At 39.8% G+C, this 11,997-nt stretch overlaps 1 protein-coding gene and 1 long non-coding RNA gene across 2 annotated transcripts; both read right to left on the bottom strand.

Moving 5' to 3' along the window:
* Nucleotides 1–4,930: 4,930 nt before the first annotated feature.
* Nucleotides 4,931–6,492, bottom strand: LOC148296946 (uncharacterized). The gene is made up of 2 exons (XR_015834120.1): nt 5,812–6,492; nt 4,931–5,683 (listed from the first exon to the last, which is right to left on the bottom strand). It is a non-coding gene; the product is annotated as an uncharacterized LOC148296946 (long non-coding RNA).
* A 3,706-nt stretch (nt 6,493–10,198) lies between these two features.
* Nucleotides 10,199–11,315, bottom strand: LOC148296945 (uncharacterized). Its single transcript, XM_088248680.1, has 2 exons — nt 10,565–11,315; nt 10,199–10,533 (listed from the first exon to the last, which is right to left on the bottom strand). The coding sequence occupies exons 1-2, from the start codon at nt 11,313–11,315 to the stop codon at nt 10,364–10,366; spliced, it is 921 nt and encodes a 306-aa protein (XP_088104806.1). The 3' UTR covers nt 10,199–10,363.
* Between the last annotated feature and the right edge of the window lie 682 nt (nt 11,316–11,997).

Here is an 11,997-nt window from a genome sequence, read left to right as displayed (position 1 = left end):
AATCATGATTATTTTAACCAAATGGAGAACACCATTATATTTGTTTGTCTATTTGAAAACAATTAGATGTGTGAATTGTTAGAAAATTTTCTCAACTAAAGTATATTTGTGCATAATAAAAGTTTCTCAACATACGTATGTTAGATTAATTAGCATGTACACTCAAGTTCGAGTTTTCATTCTCGTAAATTAGATTGAGTGCCCGTTTGGCATTGCTTATTTGGAATGATAAGTGATTTTTTTAAAATTTTGGAATGCCCAGCCCATTTGGTAAACTATGAGAAAATTACTTATTTTTAAAAATTGCCTTGAGAGAAAACTATAAAGGAAAATAGCTAATGAGGTGCTTTCATTTTCTGATTATGCTGGAATCAGTACCAACAACACTTTTAACAAAAAAATTACCTAACGCCAAACTGTTTTTTCTCACAGCAAATCTGACAACGATTATTTTTACAGCATAGCAATGCCAAACTAGCTCTAAGTAGTTTAGACTATGAATTGTTTAAAAATTACAATATATATACATAGAAATCGAAGATACATAGCTTTAGAGTGCTGCTAAGGCCATCTCCAGTCATAGGGCTAAATGTTAGGGGTGGGCACGGTCCAGTTTGGACCGATTTTCACTAAAAAATAGAACCTGAACTGAAAATGCAAACCGGTTCTGTTTGGACCAGTTCTGCTTAAAATCCAAATAGAAATCCGAACCAACTTGGACTTACCGGTTCCGATTCGGTTCCTGCGGTTCCGGTTTGGGCATGGGCCCAAAATTTTATTATTTTTATTTTTTACAGACTTGCCCATAATGTATTTATATACCAATATACCCTAAATTTGAGATTCCATCAAGCTTTCAACACATCAAAATGAATCAAACTTCAACAAAAATACAATCCAAATTCAACATATAAATTACTGTAGGGGCTATTTCGTTCCAGCAGCTTGACGAATGGGCCTGGGCTGTTGTAAAGAGCAAATGGCTGGAATCGCCCCTTGTGTCTGAGTTCAAAGATCAGACCCCAAAATGTTTCGAAAGGGTTGTAAAGCCTTAGGAAACACCTTGGTTACCTTCACCAACGAAAATAATGGCTGCTTACAGATAAATTCTTGGCTTGGCATGAGAAGCTTGTGGCATGGGAGCTGAGCATTCGTGAGTTTAGCATGAGAGAGAGAAAGAGTTGTGATTTCCTATGAGAAACAGAGTTTTTAAGGCAAGGGAAAAGAGGATCTGACGAGGGCTTGGCTGAAAAGAGGAAGAAGGAGATAAGGAGAGGGCAATGGGTGGCTTAAGTGATTTTCCAGCAGCTTGACGAAAACTCTGTCAAGCACTGGAACAGTTCTGCCAGGAGGGAAAATGGGGAAGAAGGATGAATAGTGCACGAAATTGCTAGGTTTTGAAGATGAGAGGGAAGCTTGCTCTCTGAATGTGTGTTATGAGAGAGAGAGAGAGAGAGAGAGAGAGAGAGAGAGAGAGAGAGAGAGAAGATGGAAGAACAAAGCATGAAATTGAAGGATTCCAAAAGGGATGCTTGCCTTCGATTGATTCTCATGGTTGCTGGGAAGCTTGCAGCAACCAAGGTGAGTTGTCTTGCTGGGTAGAAAGTGGCTCCTTTGATAGGCGATAGAAACCCTTAATTTTGTCAAGCCTCCTTCCCTATTTTCTTCACTTTCTTCCATTTAATCTTGTTCGGTGAAACTTCCCCAGCCTGAACCCATAGGCACGCAGCTTTTTGGAGTTCCAAGGTCCTCAGGCAGCAGGACTTCTCTATGTGGGTGAGGAGCCACCCACTTTTCCTTCTTGTTTTCTCACTAAAGCTTGTAGAGGAAAGAATGGGTAAGGGTGCTGGTCAAAAGGTGATTCCATCAGCACATGGTTTTGCTTGGTTTTGGTGGTTTGGCTTCGATCTGGTTTTAAGAAAGGTGCTGGATATTTCCACGATGTTGGATATAAGACGCTGGGCTGTTTTGTTTCTAGCAGCTGGAAGTTTTGGCTGATGTGGGATTTTTCAAGTGTTGTGGGCTATTAGGTTTTCTTAAGGTGATGAGCTACTAGGTTTTTCTCTCATGCTTACCCATATGTTTGGGCTCAAGGAATGGGCTTGAGTTTTGGTGCTCCCAAGTAGCCCAAAACTTCCACGCCTTGGACCATCAATGGGCCTCGTGAATACTCGTAACCATCCATACCACAACCCGCTCAGCAAGCCCCAGGCATTCGCGTGTCTTGGGCCCACTTAAGCTTGTAGCGTGGCGTGTTGCTTATTTGCTTGGCGTGGCATGTGTGCAAGTGCATATGACGAACTTTTGCGTGCCCAAATCGGGTTTTTTCTCGATAAAGCATAGCATTGGGCCGAGATTATATTTGGGCCTAGCCTTGGATTTTTTGGGCCTCAACAATTACAACTCAAATTCAATCAAACTTCAACAAAATAAGTTCCAAAATAAATTACAAGCCAAATACAACCAAAATTCAATCCAAATATATATTACAACCCAAATTCAATCAAACTTCATTAAATTCCTCCTAACATTGAAAAGTAGCTGGAGCTACGGTGCTAGGTGTGGATGAACTCATAATATTTACATAAAAAAAAACATAAACACATTAAAACATTAGTAAGATGTACATATTATATAATACATTAGTAAAACACATAAAATTACAAAGGCATACCTAATTCAATCGATTCATAGAACTCCATCTCTTGAATTGTTGGCTCATATTATAAAGAAGATATGTATCCAACCTTAACCAATTTTGAGAGCAAATTAAGGCCTCCACAATCTTAGGAGTCAAAGAAGCACGAAATGAATTAACTACCCGACCACTTGTGCTAAAGCATGATTCCAAAGCCACCGTTGATACCGAGATGGCAAGCACATCCTTTGCAATAAGTGCCAACCCCGGATACTTAACCCCATTCAATTTCCACCACTTCAAAACATCAAATTCGTCAACCACATCTTCAATAGGGTCGGTGATGTACCTATCAATCTCATGCTCCAATATCACAACATCATTTGCTCGAGTCTCTTTTCTCCAATTTTCAGTCATTTCCCTCCGTTTCTTTCCCCCTCGGCTTAGGCTACTACTTATATGCATGGTAGTAGTATCACTAAAACAATAACTACTACTTTGAGTGGATGGTGGTGGTGGTGGTGATGGCGGCATAGCATATTCCTTATAAAGCTTCTTTAAAATCTCTTTGATCTCATTCTTCTTCTTAACCGCATCTTCCGAATTTTCAAACCGACTCTTCAAGATAAACTCCAAGTTCCCTAATTTGTATCAAGGGTCAAGAACAAGAGCAACCATCAACATTTGGTTCAATTTATCAAGGTCACCCCAACAAGAACAATCAACTTAGACAAGTGTTGGACATATATATAATATGATTGCTTCATCCCAATATATGATTCATGACTAAATGGAATTCAAAAACAGAGAGAAAAACAGCAATTACAAACATCAGACAAAAAGTTTCAAGTGGGAGCTTGATATAATAATTAGGTTCGATTCTGTCAGCAATTTTCCTCAACTTTAACTCAGAAAATCATAAATTAAAAGCATACGAATTTCTGGGAAATCAAATGAGAAAGAGAAAGAGATGGCTCACTTGAAGAATACCTAAGAGAGTGTTGCATTCCTAAAAGGACACAATTTAATGTGCAAACAACCAATTAAAAATACCCGCAAGTGCACGAATCTATCGAAGTATAGATTATGTAAGTACGGGGTCGATCCCACGAAGAACTTGTCGGTTGCCTATAAGTTCTAATTCGAGTACAAAGAGAACACTCAACTAACACACCACAATGCAAAAAATGCAAATTTAAAACTAAAAAGAAAGTAAAGAAATGTAAAAGAAACAAACAAAACACAAAAAAAAAGGAAATGTGCTGTGAACAGTGACCAGCGACCGGTCGTGAGGTAAGAGCGACCGGTCGTTTTTGGTCTGGCGACCGGTCGTTAGGTAAAAGCGACCGGTCGTTTTTGGGCAGAGTCGAAACTCAAATTTTGACGTGAAAAGCGACCGGTTGTCAGGTAAAAGCGACCGGTCGTTTTTGGGCAGAGTCGAAATTCTCTGTTTTGACGTGAAAAGCGACCGGTCGTCAGGTAAAAGCGACCGGTCGTTTTTGGGCAGAGTCGAATTCTCTGTTTTTCAGTTTCGACCTCTGTCCAATGTTTTGCCTATAACTTTCCAACCGTACGTCCAAAATTCACGTTCTTTATACGGTTGGATTCAGCACAGAAAATGCAAGAACACAGCGCGGACCAAAAGTCCAAAACAATTACGGAAATAGATAAAATTTAGTAACAAAGACACATAACGTGTCAAACAAGCAACTCACACACACATTTTGGGGGGGGGGGGGGGGGTTTGATTTGTTTGAAGTGACCTATTTCTATTGCATGAAAGTAAATGGACTTTAAAATTGAATAAGAAAGGCAGAGATGAAATATCAAAGAGTGGAATCAAGATGTAACAAACACTAGGGTTTCGGAATCCACCCTAAACAATTCTACCAATGTTCATGAATACTCAAGTGATGAACTCTAAACGTGTTGATGAAGATGTTCGCAATCAAGACCAGTACGAATGGCTCAAGACGCATTGATTCTCTCTAATGTACGTAAAGTGCAGTACGAGTGCTACAATACTTGTGCCTTCCCTATAATCGAATCTAGGTGTGCTTAGTACTTTGATTCAATTACAAGAAAAACCCATTAAGTTCAAAGAGAATATGAACATCACAAGAACCCTAATAGCATGGTGTTTACATTAGGTATTCAAGAAACCAATTCACATGGATGATTCTTACTTCATCCATTTATTGCTTAGGATAACATGAAGATACACATAAACCCAATAATCTCAAGAAGCATGCTTTCAAAGATGGCCAACCAAGGAAAAACACACATCAAGGATAGATTAATTTGGTGAATTGGAATTCATCAACAATATCTAGAAATTCATACACTCAAGCATCAAAACAATAAGGTAATCATGTTTAGGGCTTCAACCTAAGCCCTAGCTATGGAGTTTAGTTGCTCATACTCATTCCAAATACAAACTCAAAATAAAATTAGAAAGAGTTTACAGATTTTGAGAAAATGATGAAAGCTTCAAGGTCATCAATGGTGGAAGCTTTCTTCTCCACTTAGCTTGGCTGCACCTTGGCCTTCTCCAAGCTCCAAGCTCTCCAAAATCTGCTCTCCTCTGTGTAATCTCTTCAATGACTTCCTTTCCCACGTTCAAAAGGCTCCCCCAACTTCAGATTGCAATTCCTTTCCTTCCCTCTCTCCTCCTTTCCAGCTTTTACCTTTTAATATTAAACTACCACCTTTGATAAAGCCTTAGCCCATTGTCCCCTTGCCATGATGAAGCTTTGTCCTCAATAAGATGCCAATTGCTTCAGAAAATATCTCAAAGCTAAGGTAACTTCTTGTTACCAAGAGTTATGGTAACAAGAAATTAAGATGACACAAAGGAGGTAAAAGCTGGCCAAATCCGGATTTCCAGAGCTGTGGTAACATGCTGGATTGGTTGGATAGGCAATACTTGTCCAATGGAGCTCAAATTTGGATATGTTGTAGTTAACATCCATTGGAACAAGTCTCATGAAGATCACGACCTCATCCGAGCACCAGAGCATGTTGATCCCAGGCCAAGAAGTTGACCTACGAAAATGAACAAAAACAGAATTTATAACTAATAATGCACTTTTAGCTCATTTTCATCCCAACCAAGGTAAAATCTAAGAAAACACAAAAAGGAAGTAAAAAGCTATAAAATGTCAAGAACTAACTCAAAATAGTGGGTGAATAACATGAAAAATCATGTGTAAAAATGAACCGAACAAACTTCCCAAACTTATCTTTTGCTAGTCCTCGAGCAAAACAGAAATTAAAACAAGACTCGAAACAAAACTTTCCGAACACTTTCTAAGGAGAGAGCGACTCATGCAAACGACTCAAAAGTTTTCACAAGAAAAACTCAGTTTACACATTATTCACAAGGCGGCAAAATTCATAACACAACATGCTCAAGTGTAGTAGTGTGATGGCCAAATGGAACTCATTCTCCAATTTCAGTTTTTACACAACTTCAAAAATCATTCCAAGCACAAATGTAACTTCAAATCTCACCAAAGTTGTCCTCTCACAAATGAATCACTCGGAAGAGGGGTACAATGCAACACTCAATAGTAAGTATGAGAATAGAGTTAAACCATAAGGGACTTAACTCACAATTAGCAAGATGAAAAACATGCATGAATATGATCTCAAGAAGGATGCTAAACACTTAAAAGCTGAAAAATGTGTGCAAATCAACCACATGACATTTAGGATCAATTTAGGTCTTTATTATAGGTTGTAATGGGGCTAAGGGTGTAAGGTGAGTAAGAAATGAAGGATATGGATACAACAAAGTCCAAGGAACTCACAATGTAAGAGCATATAATCGTTGACTAAAAGACTTTGAAACATCACGCTTGAGATTTTCACTCATTTATTTTTTTTTTTATTATTTTTTTTATGTGATCAATTAGACCACAAAGCCTTATACCTCCACTAATTATGATTCACACTCCTTCCTTCCATTCGAACAACCAAGAAACATGGAATTGAATTTGAAACCATTGCCACATAACCACAACTTTTCTCTTTTCTTTCACCCTTTGAGTGAGGTACTCTTCTTTTTTTTCTTTTTTTTTTCTTTTTTTTTTTTCGAAATGTAATAACAAACTTCCCAAACTTAGCATGAAAAACACATCTAAATTAAAGCTCACGAGTTCCTTAGAAAGGTAAATTCTTGTTTTTCAGGCTAAGGCTAGAAGTAATAATTGGTTACTTGAAAGAAAAGGCATACATATAGGCTCAAGGTGGTTAACAATGGAAAATCATGCTTAAGCATGCATAGGGTTTGCTTGAAAGGCACAAACGGTCCAAAGAGGGCCTTAATATCATTTCTCAAATGTCATGTAATCAAATTGCACAAGAATGAGTGACTTTTAAGTGCTCAACCAAATCAATGAAAAATGAGATCAAACAACAACTCAGATGACAAGAAAAGTAAGAATATGTGTATAACACTCATGAATTGAAGCACAAGGCTCAAAGCTCACATTATATGGTTATACAAGTCTAATTCATGCTTGAAACAATTCTTTGGATCATGCAAGTCCCTCAACTAGAGAATTATGAAACAAATGGCAAGTGCGTAGAGGGTTTCAAACATATCATGCTAGAACGATGCCATTTAGTGAATAACAAATTTTTTTTTTTTTTTAGCATTTTCAATCAAGTCATTTAAACATTCATCATAATCTCATCATATATGTCCGGAAAGTGACTTGAAAACAAAAAGACTCAAAACTGAAAAGAAAACAGAACAAATTAAAGCAAGAATTTAAGTGAAACGAAAAAGACTTGCTATCCCTTCCCAAACTTAGAAACAAACATTGTCCTCAATGTTAAAGAATTTAGGCATCAACAACGTTATAACAAGAATTAAAGGGAATAAAGCAAGTAAATACAAGAACAAACACGAAAAACAACTACAACACGGTTGCAGAAACAAAAACAAAAACGAAACCAAACAGAAACAAATAAAACAGTAAGCCCTAACAACAGTCTCAGACATGCAGAAATCCAACCCAAAGAAACGCACAAACCAAAATGAAAGCCCAACCCAAACGAAAGCCCAAAAGTGAAGAAAGTAAATAAAACAGAGAAACCAAGTCAGAAGCACAAAGAGCGAGGACTCAGTAAAATAGAAAAAAGTGGGCCCTGAAGTCTCGGCACCTGTGAGTCACGGGATACAAAGTGAGAGACGTGTCGACAAGCAGCGGTCTCTCTCTCGGTCCCAAGCCAGAATTATTGGCTTCATAGGAAGGTGTGACGACTTTTGTTTCTCAAAAGTGCTGAAAGGCGGAACTGTAATTAAAGGGGTTGGGGACCAGGTGAGGTGACCTAAGGGGATAGGCCGTAAGGGCCGCGCAAAACGCAGAAGCGCCGTGTCTAGGGTTACGTAGAAACTAACTCTATAAAAGAAGAAGAGAAAGAGTTGGGGAAAAACACACAAACGCAGAAACACACAACAGAGAAAAGAAAGAACAAAAAGAAAAGAAAGTTCAAATGGCTTCTTCCTACCCATTCTCGCTGGATCTCAACCTAGCTCCACCGACTCAGACTCGGGGCCAAGCAGTGGCACCAGTGTGGATGCCCTACTTTGCCTCTGCACGGGGGCACGTGACAGTGAATGACTCGATACTGCTGGACAACGATGTTGCCCTTGGAGTTGCTAGAAATCTAGTAACTCCCAAGGATATACGGGTGCTGGGATCAAGGGATGACAACCGGGTCGTGAGCGATGCTCTGGCACTAAGCGTGCAAAGCACCGCAACAGTCGCAAGTGTGGGTCATCGCCTACTTGCGAAGTCCCATGAGGTGGAGGTGCTAAGAGGTCAGTTGGCGGCGGAGCGAAGTATGGTGGAAGAGTGCCAGAGTATTATTAAAAGTTTAAAAAGGGAAAGGGCAAGGATAGTGGAGGTGAATCGACACCAGCTAGAGGCGTTGCGGGAAGAGAACCAAAATCTCTCAAAGATGGTAAGTGTTTACGCCCATGACATGAGAAAGCAGCTGGAGGACCTGGACCAACCGGGTAAACGCAAGAAAACAGATCGCGAAAGTAGGTATGCTCAAGCTAAGAGTGCGATCTTTGGGAGCTCGAGTGATGAGCCCCAAGAGGCTGTGCGAGAAGCCCCGGAAGAGGATAGCCATAGGGCTAAACTCAAAGGTCCAATGGCCGAGACACCGAGCACTGTGAAAGAATAATTTCTAATGTATTAGTGGTGTGCCTGGTTGTCTTTGCCCTTTCCGTGTATTTTTATTTTTTATTTTTTTATTTTTTTATTTTTTTTTATTTTTGAATTGAAAGAAATGAAGTTGCAGAAGAAAAAGAAGCACACTTCCCAAACAAAACAAAGACGACAGCCGAAAGGGAAAACACACTTCCCAAAATTAAAATAAAACAAAACAAAACACAAAGCACCAAAAAAAACATAAAACACCAGAAAACACGGAGGTAAAAAGAAAATTAAAGAAAAAGTAGAAATGCTCCCTTCTAAATGCATGCGACCGCAAAATCCTCGTGAAGCGTAGGTATCGAGAGAAAATGGCAAACAGCTGGACCACAAATCTCTCATCAGCAAACGTCTATTTAAACCATGCCTCTGCAAGCGGAAGAGTACCCTGCATTTCTTTCTGCAAATTCAAGGAAAACCATCAAAAACATCCAAAAACAAAACAATGGCATCCTCATGCACTCACCTTGATGATCTCAACCTTGAGCTGTCACTAGCACCACCAAATTCCCAGATAAGGGCTCATCCAACCCCTATCTTCCAAAACTCCTCATACCATCATGGCTCGGCCTCAAACTTCTCTGAGGTGGTGCCGCGAAGGGTAGTAATGCCGGAGGGCATGACTGTCAGCAGACTGACAGTTGCAGATCACCTGCATGTGGCGCAGAGGTCTGACCAGATGGCAGTGGACGAGTCCCACAATCTAACCGTGCTCAACGCGGTCTCGGCCACAAATTTGGGCATGCGCCTACTGGCGAGAACACGAGAGTGCGGGGCACTAAGTGAGGAGGTGGCGGCCCTGAAAGCTCTGGTGGCGGACCTGCAGAAGCGGCTCTACAGCGCCAACCAGCATGTAGAGATGCTGCAGAAAAGGAACGAAGATCATGTAGAGCTGCTGCAGATTCTACAAGCAAGAACAGACAGAGGCAATTAGCAGAAGCCTCAGCTAGCTCAAAATGCAAAAGAAACAAGTGATTCAGAAATTTATTGTTTTTTTTTTTTTTTTTTTTTTTTATAGATTATGTGTAGAATCACATGTTTTGGAATGAAATAAGCATTTGAGCCAAAATTCTGAGTGCATAATCATAAAGCAACCTACTTCCCAAACTTATATGAAACAATGTTTATAAATGATGGAGAATTAATACTAAACAATGCCATATAGAAAAAATGGGATGGATAATCACAAAATAAAAGAAGTAGTAAACAAATAAAAGTTGAACTAACAGTAAAAGTTGAAACAAACTAACTAATACCCGTCTCAAAATATAACCCAAAAACAAAATAAATTAAAAGTTCAAAAGGGTACAAAGCTCAAAGAACTACTGATCATCATCAGTCTCATCATCATCATCACCATCAACATCATCACCATCAACATGTGCAGAGGTCCCGGGATGACCTGGCATCTGGAGGTGCGTCCAAATGGTGTCAATGGAAGTGCTCATATGCTGCATCTGCTGATACTGGAGCTGCATCTGCTGGTATTGCATCATTTGCATGTCCCAGATGGCTTGATGACTGGGGTCCCAAGCAGAAGTGTCGATACTGGGAGCAGGTGGGAATGGCGGTGGTGGTGCCGGCCTGTGTGGCGGTGGTGGTGGCATATGGGGTGGCACCGGAGCAGGTGCAGGTGCAGGTGCATGGCGCCTCTGAGAAATGCTCTTGGACACAGAAGTGTCCGAAATGGGACCCATGGGCTCAACAAATATATCATTAGGGCGAGCCCTAACCCCTGAGCGTTCACATAACATGCTAACAAGGCAAGGATAATAGATTATGCTCTTTTTACGTGCACAAGCCTTCAAGCGTTCAAAAATAATGTCACAAATAGGTAGGGAAAAATATCCCTCATGCAAACATTTCAGTATCCTGACCCCCATTGTGGGAATTTCCGACCGTTGGCCGGAAGGGTAGATGTTGTGGCGCACAAAGCTCCACAAGATGGCAAAGTAGGGTGTCAATTTACCCTGAATGAGGACATTCTTTTTGGTTTGAGATGCAAAGGCAGTAGGATCAGCATATAAAAGTGTTTCAGCTGCGCTTTGCATGTCAAAATGGCATAACAGAGAAGGGTTCCAAGCAGAAGTGTCATGCACAGGTATGTGAAGGATTTCAGAAATAATAGAGGGGGATAGCACAACATTTTTTCCCCGAACCTTGATGGGCACATTTTCATTAGCTCTAACCTCCTCACTAGGGAAAGCAGCATAGAATTCTCGCACAACAGACTCATTGTATTTTTTATAGATGCGAGCTAGAGGTAATATGTTACGGTCCCTAAGAAGGTACTGGACTTGAAGAAGTCCAGCAGTTTGGATGGAGGGACTAAGATCGAGGTTACGCTCAGTAACCACAGTGGCTGTGAGCATGGCCTCTTCCGACTGAGGTGCACTTCCTGAAGAAGATGCACCCTTTTTCTTACCGGTTCTAGCTCTAGACATCTAAAGAAAATAAACCAATATGCACAAAGCAAGAAAACAACAAAATTCATGCCACAATTCCCAAACATGCAATATGCCAACAATTTAACCACAATGCCAGAATTGCATTTACAAAGCCAAAATTTCAACCACAATTATGCATAAATTCAACAATTCCACAAAATTAATCACAATGCACAATTATGCCAAAATTCCAAAATGTAAACCACAATCCCAACATTCAACCACAAATGTAATGAGACAATAATAAACACAAATAACAACAATAATAATCAAATAAGAGATTGAGAGTGAGAAAAACATACCCAATTGAGCAAAATCACACCAACACAACCACAAACCACAATCAACAACAAAAACAAAGAAAAACAAGTTAGAATCACGAACAAACAATAAGAAAAGCAATTAGATTAAGAAAATCAAAGGAAAACTCAAAGAAAAATTCAAAATTTACCTTGGGTGAACAGTAACCCTAACTGAAAATCCTCCAAAATTGATGAAAACACTTGAAATTTCAAGGAATAGAAGCCAAAAACGGATTCTACTCGAAAAATTAAGTGAGAAAAGTGTGATTTGGGTTAGGATTAGGGTGGGTTGTGAGGGAGGTAGAGGGAGGGAGAAGAGAGAAAACGAAGAGGGAGAGGGTTCTGTCGCTGGGAAGAAGAAGAAGTGAGGAGAGAGA

Source organism: Prunus avium, chromosome 2, assembly GCF_965620075.1.
Source record: "Prunus avium chromosome 2, drPruAviu1.hap1.1, whole genome shotgun sequence".
NCBI lineage: Eukaryota > Viridiplantae > Streptophyta > Magnoliopsida > Rosales > Rosaceae > Prunus > Prunus avium.
This window is presented reverse-complemented; position numbering and strand designations above follow the sequence as displayed.

Coding starts and splice junctions, on each gene's coding strand:
- LOC148296945 (XM_088248680.1), bottom strand. CDS start 11,315: ATGTCTAGAGCTAGAACCGGTAAGAAAAAGGGTGCATCTTCTTCAGGA. Junction 10,534..10,564: donor TATATTTGTTGAGCCCATGG/GTCCCATTTCGG, acceptor TGTGTCCAAGAG/CATTTCTCAGAGGCGCCATG.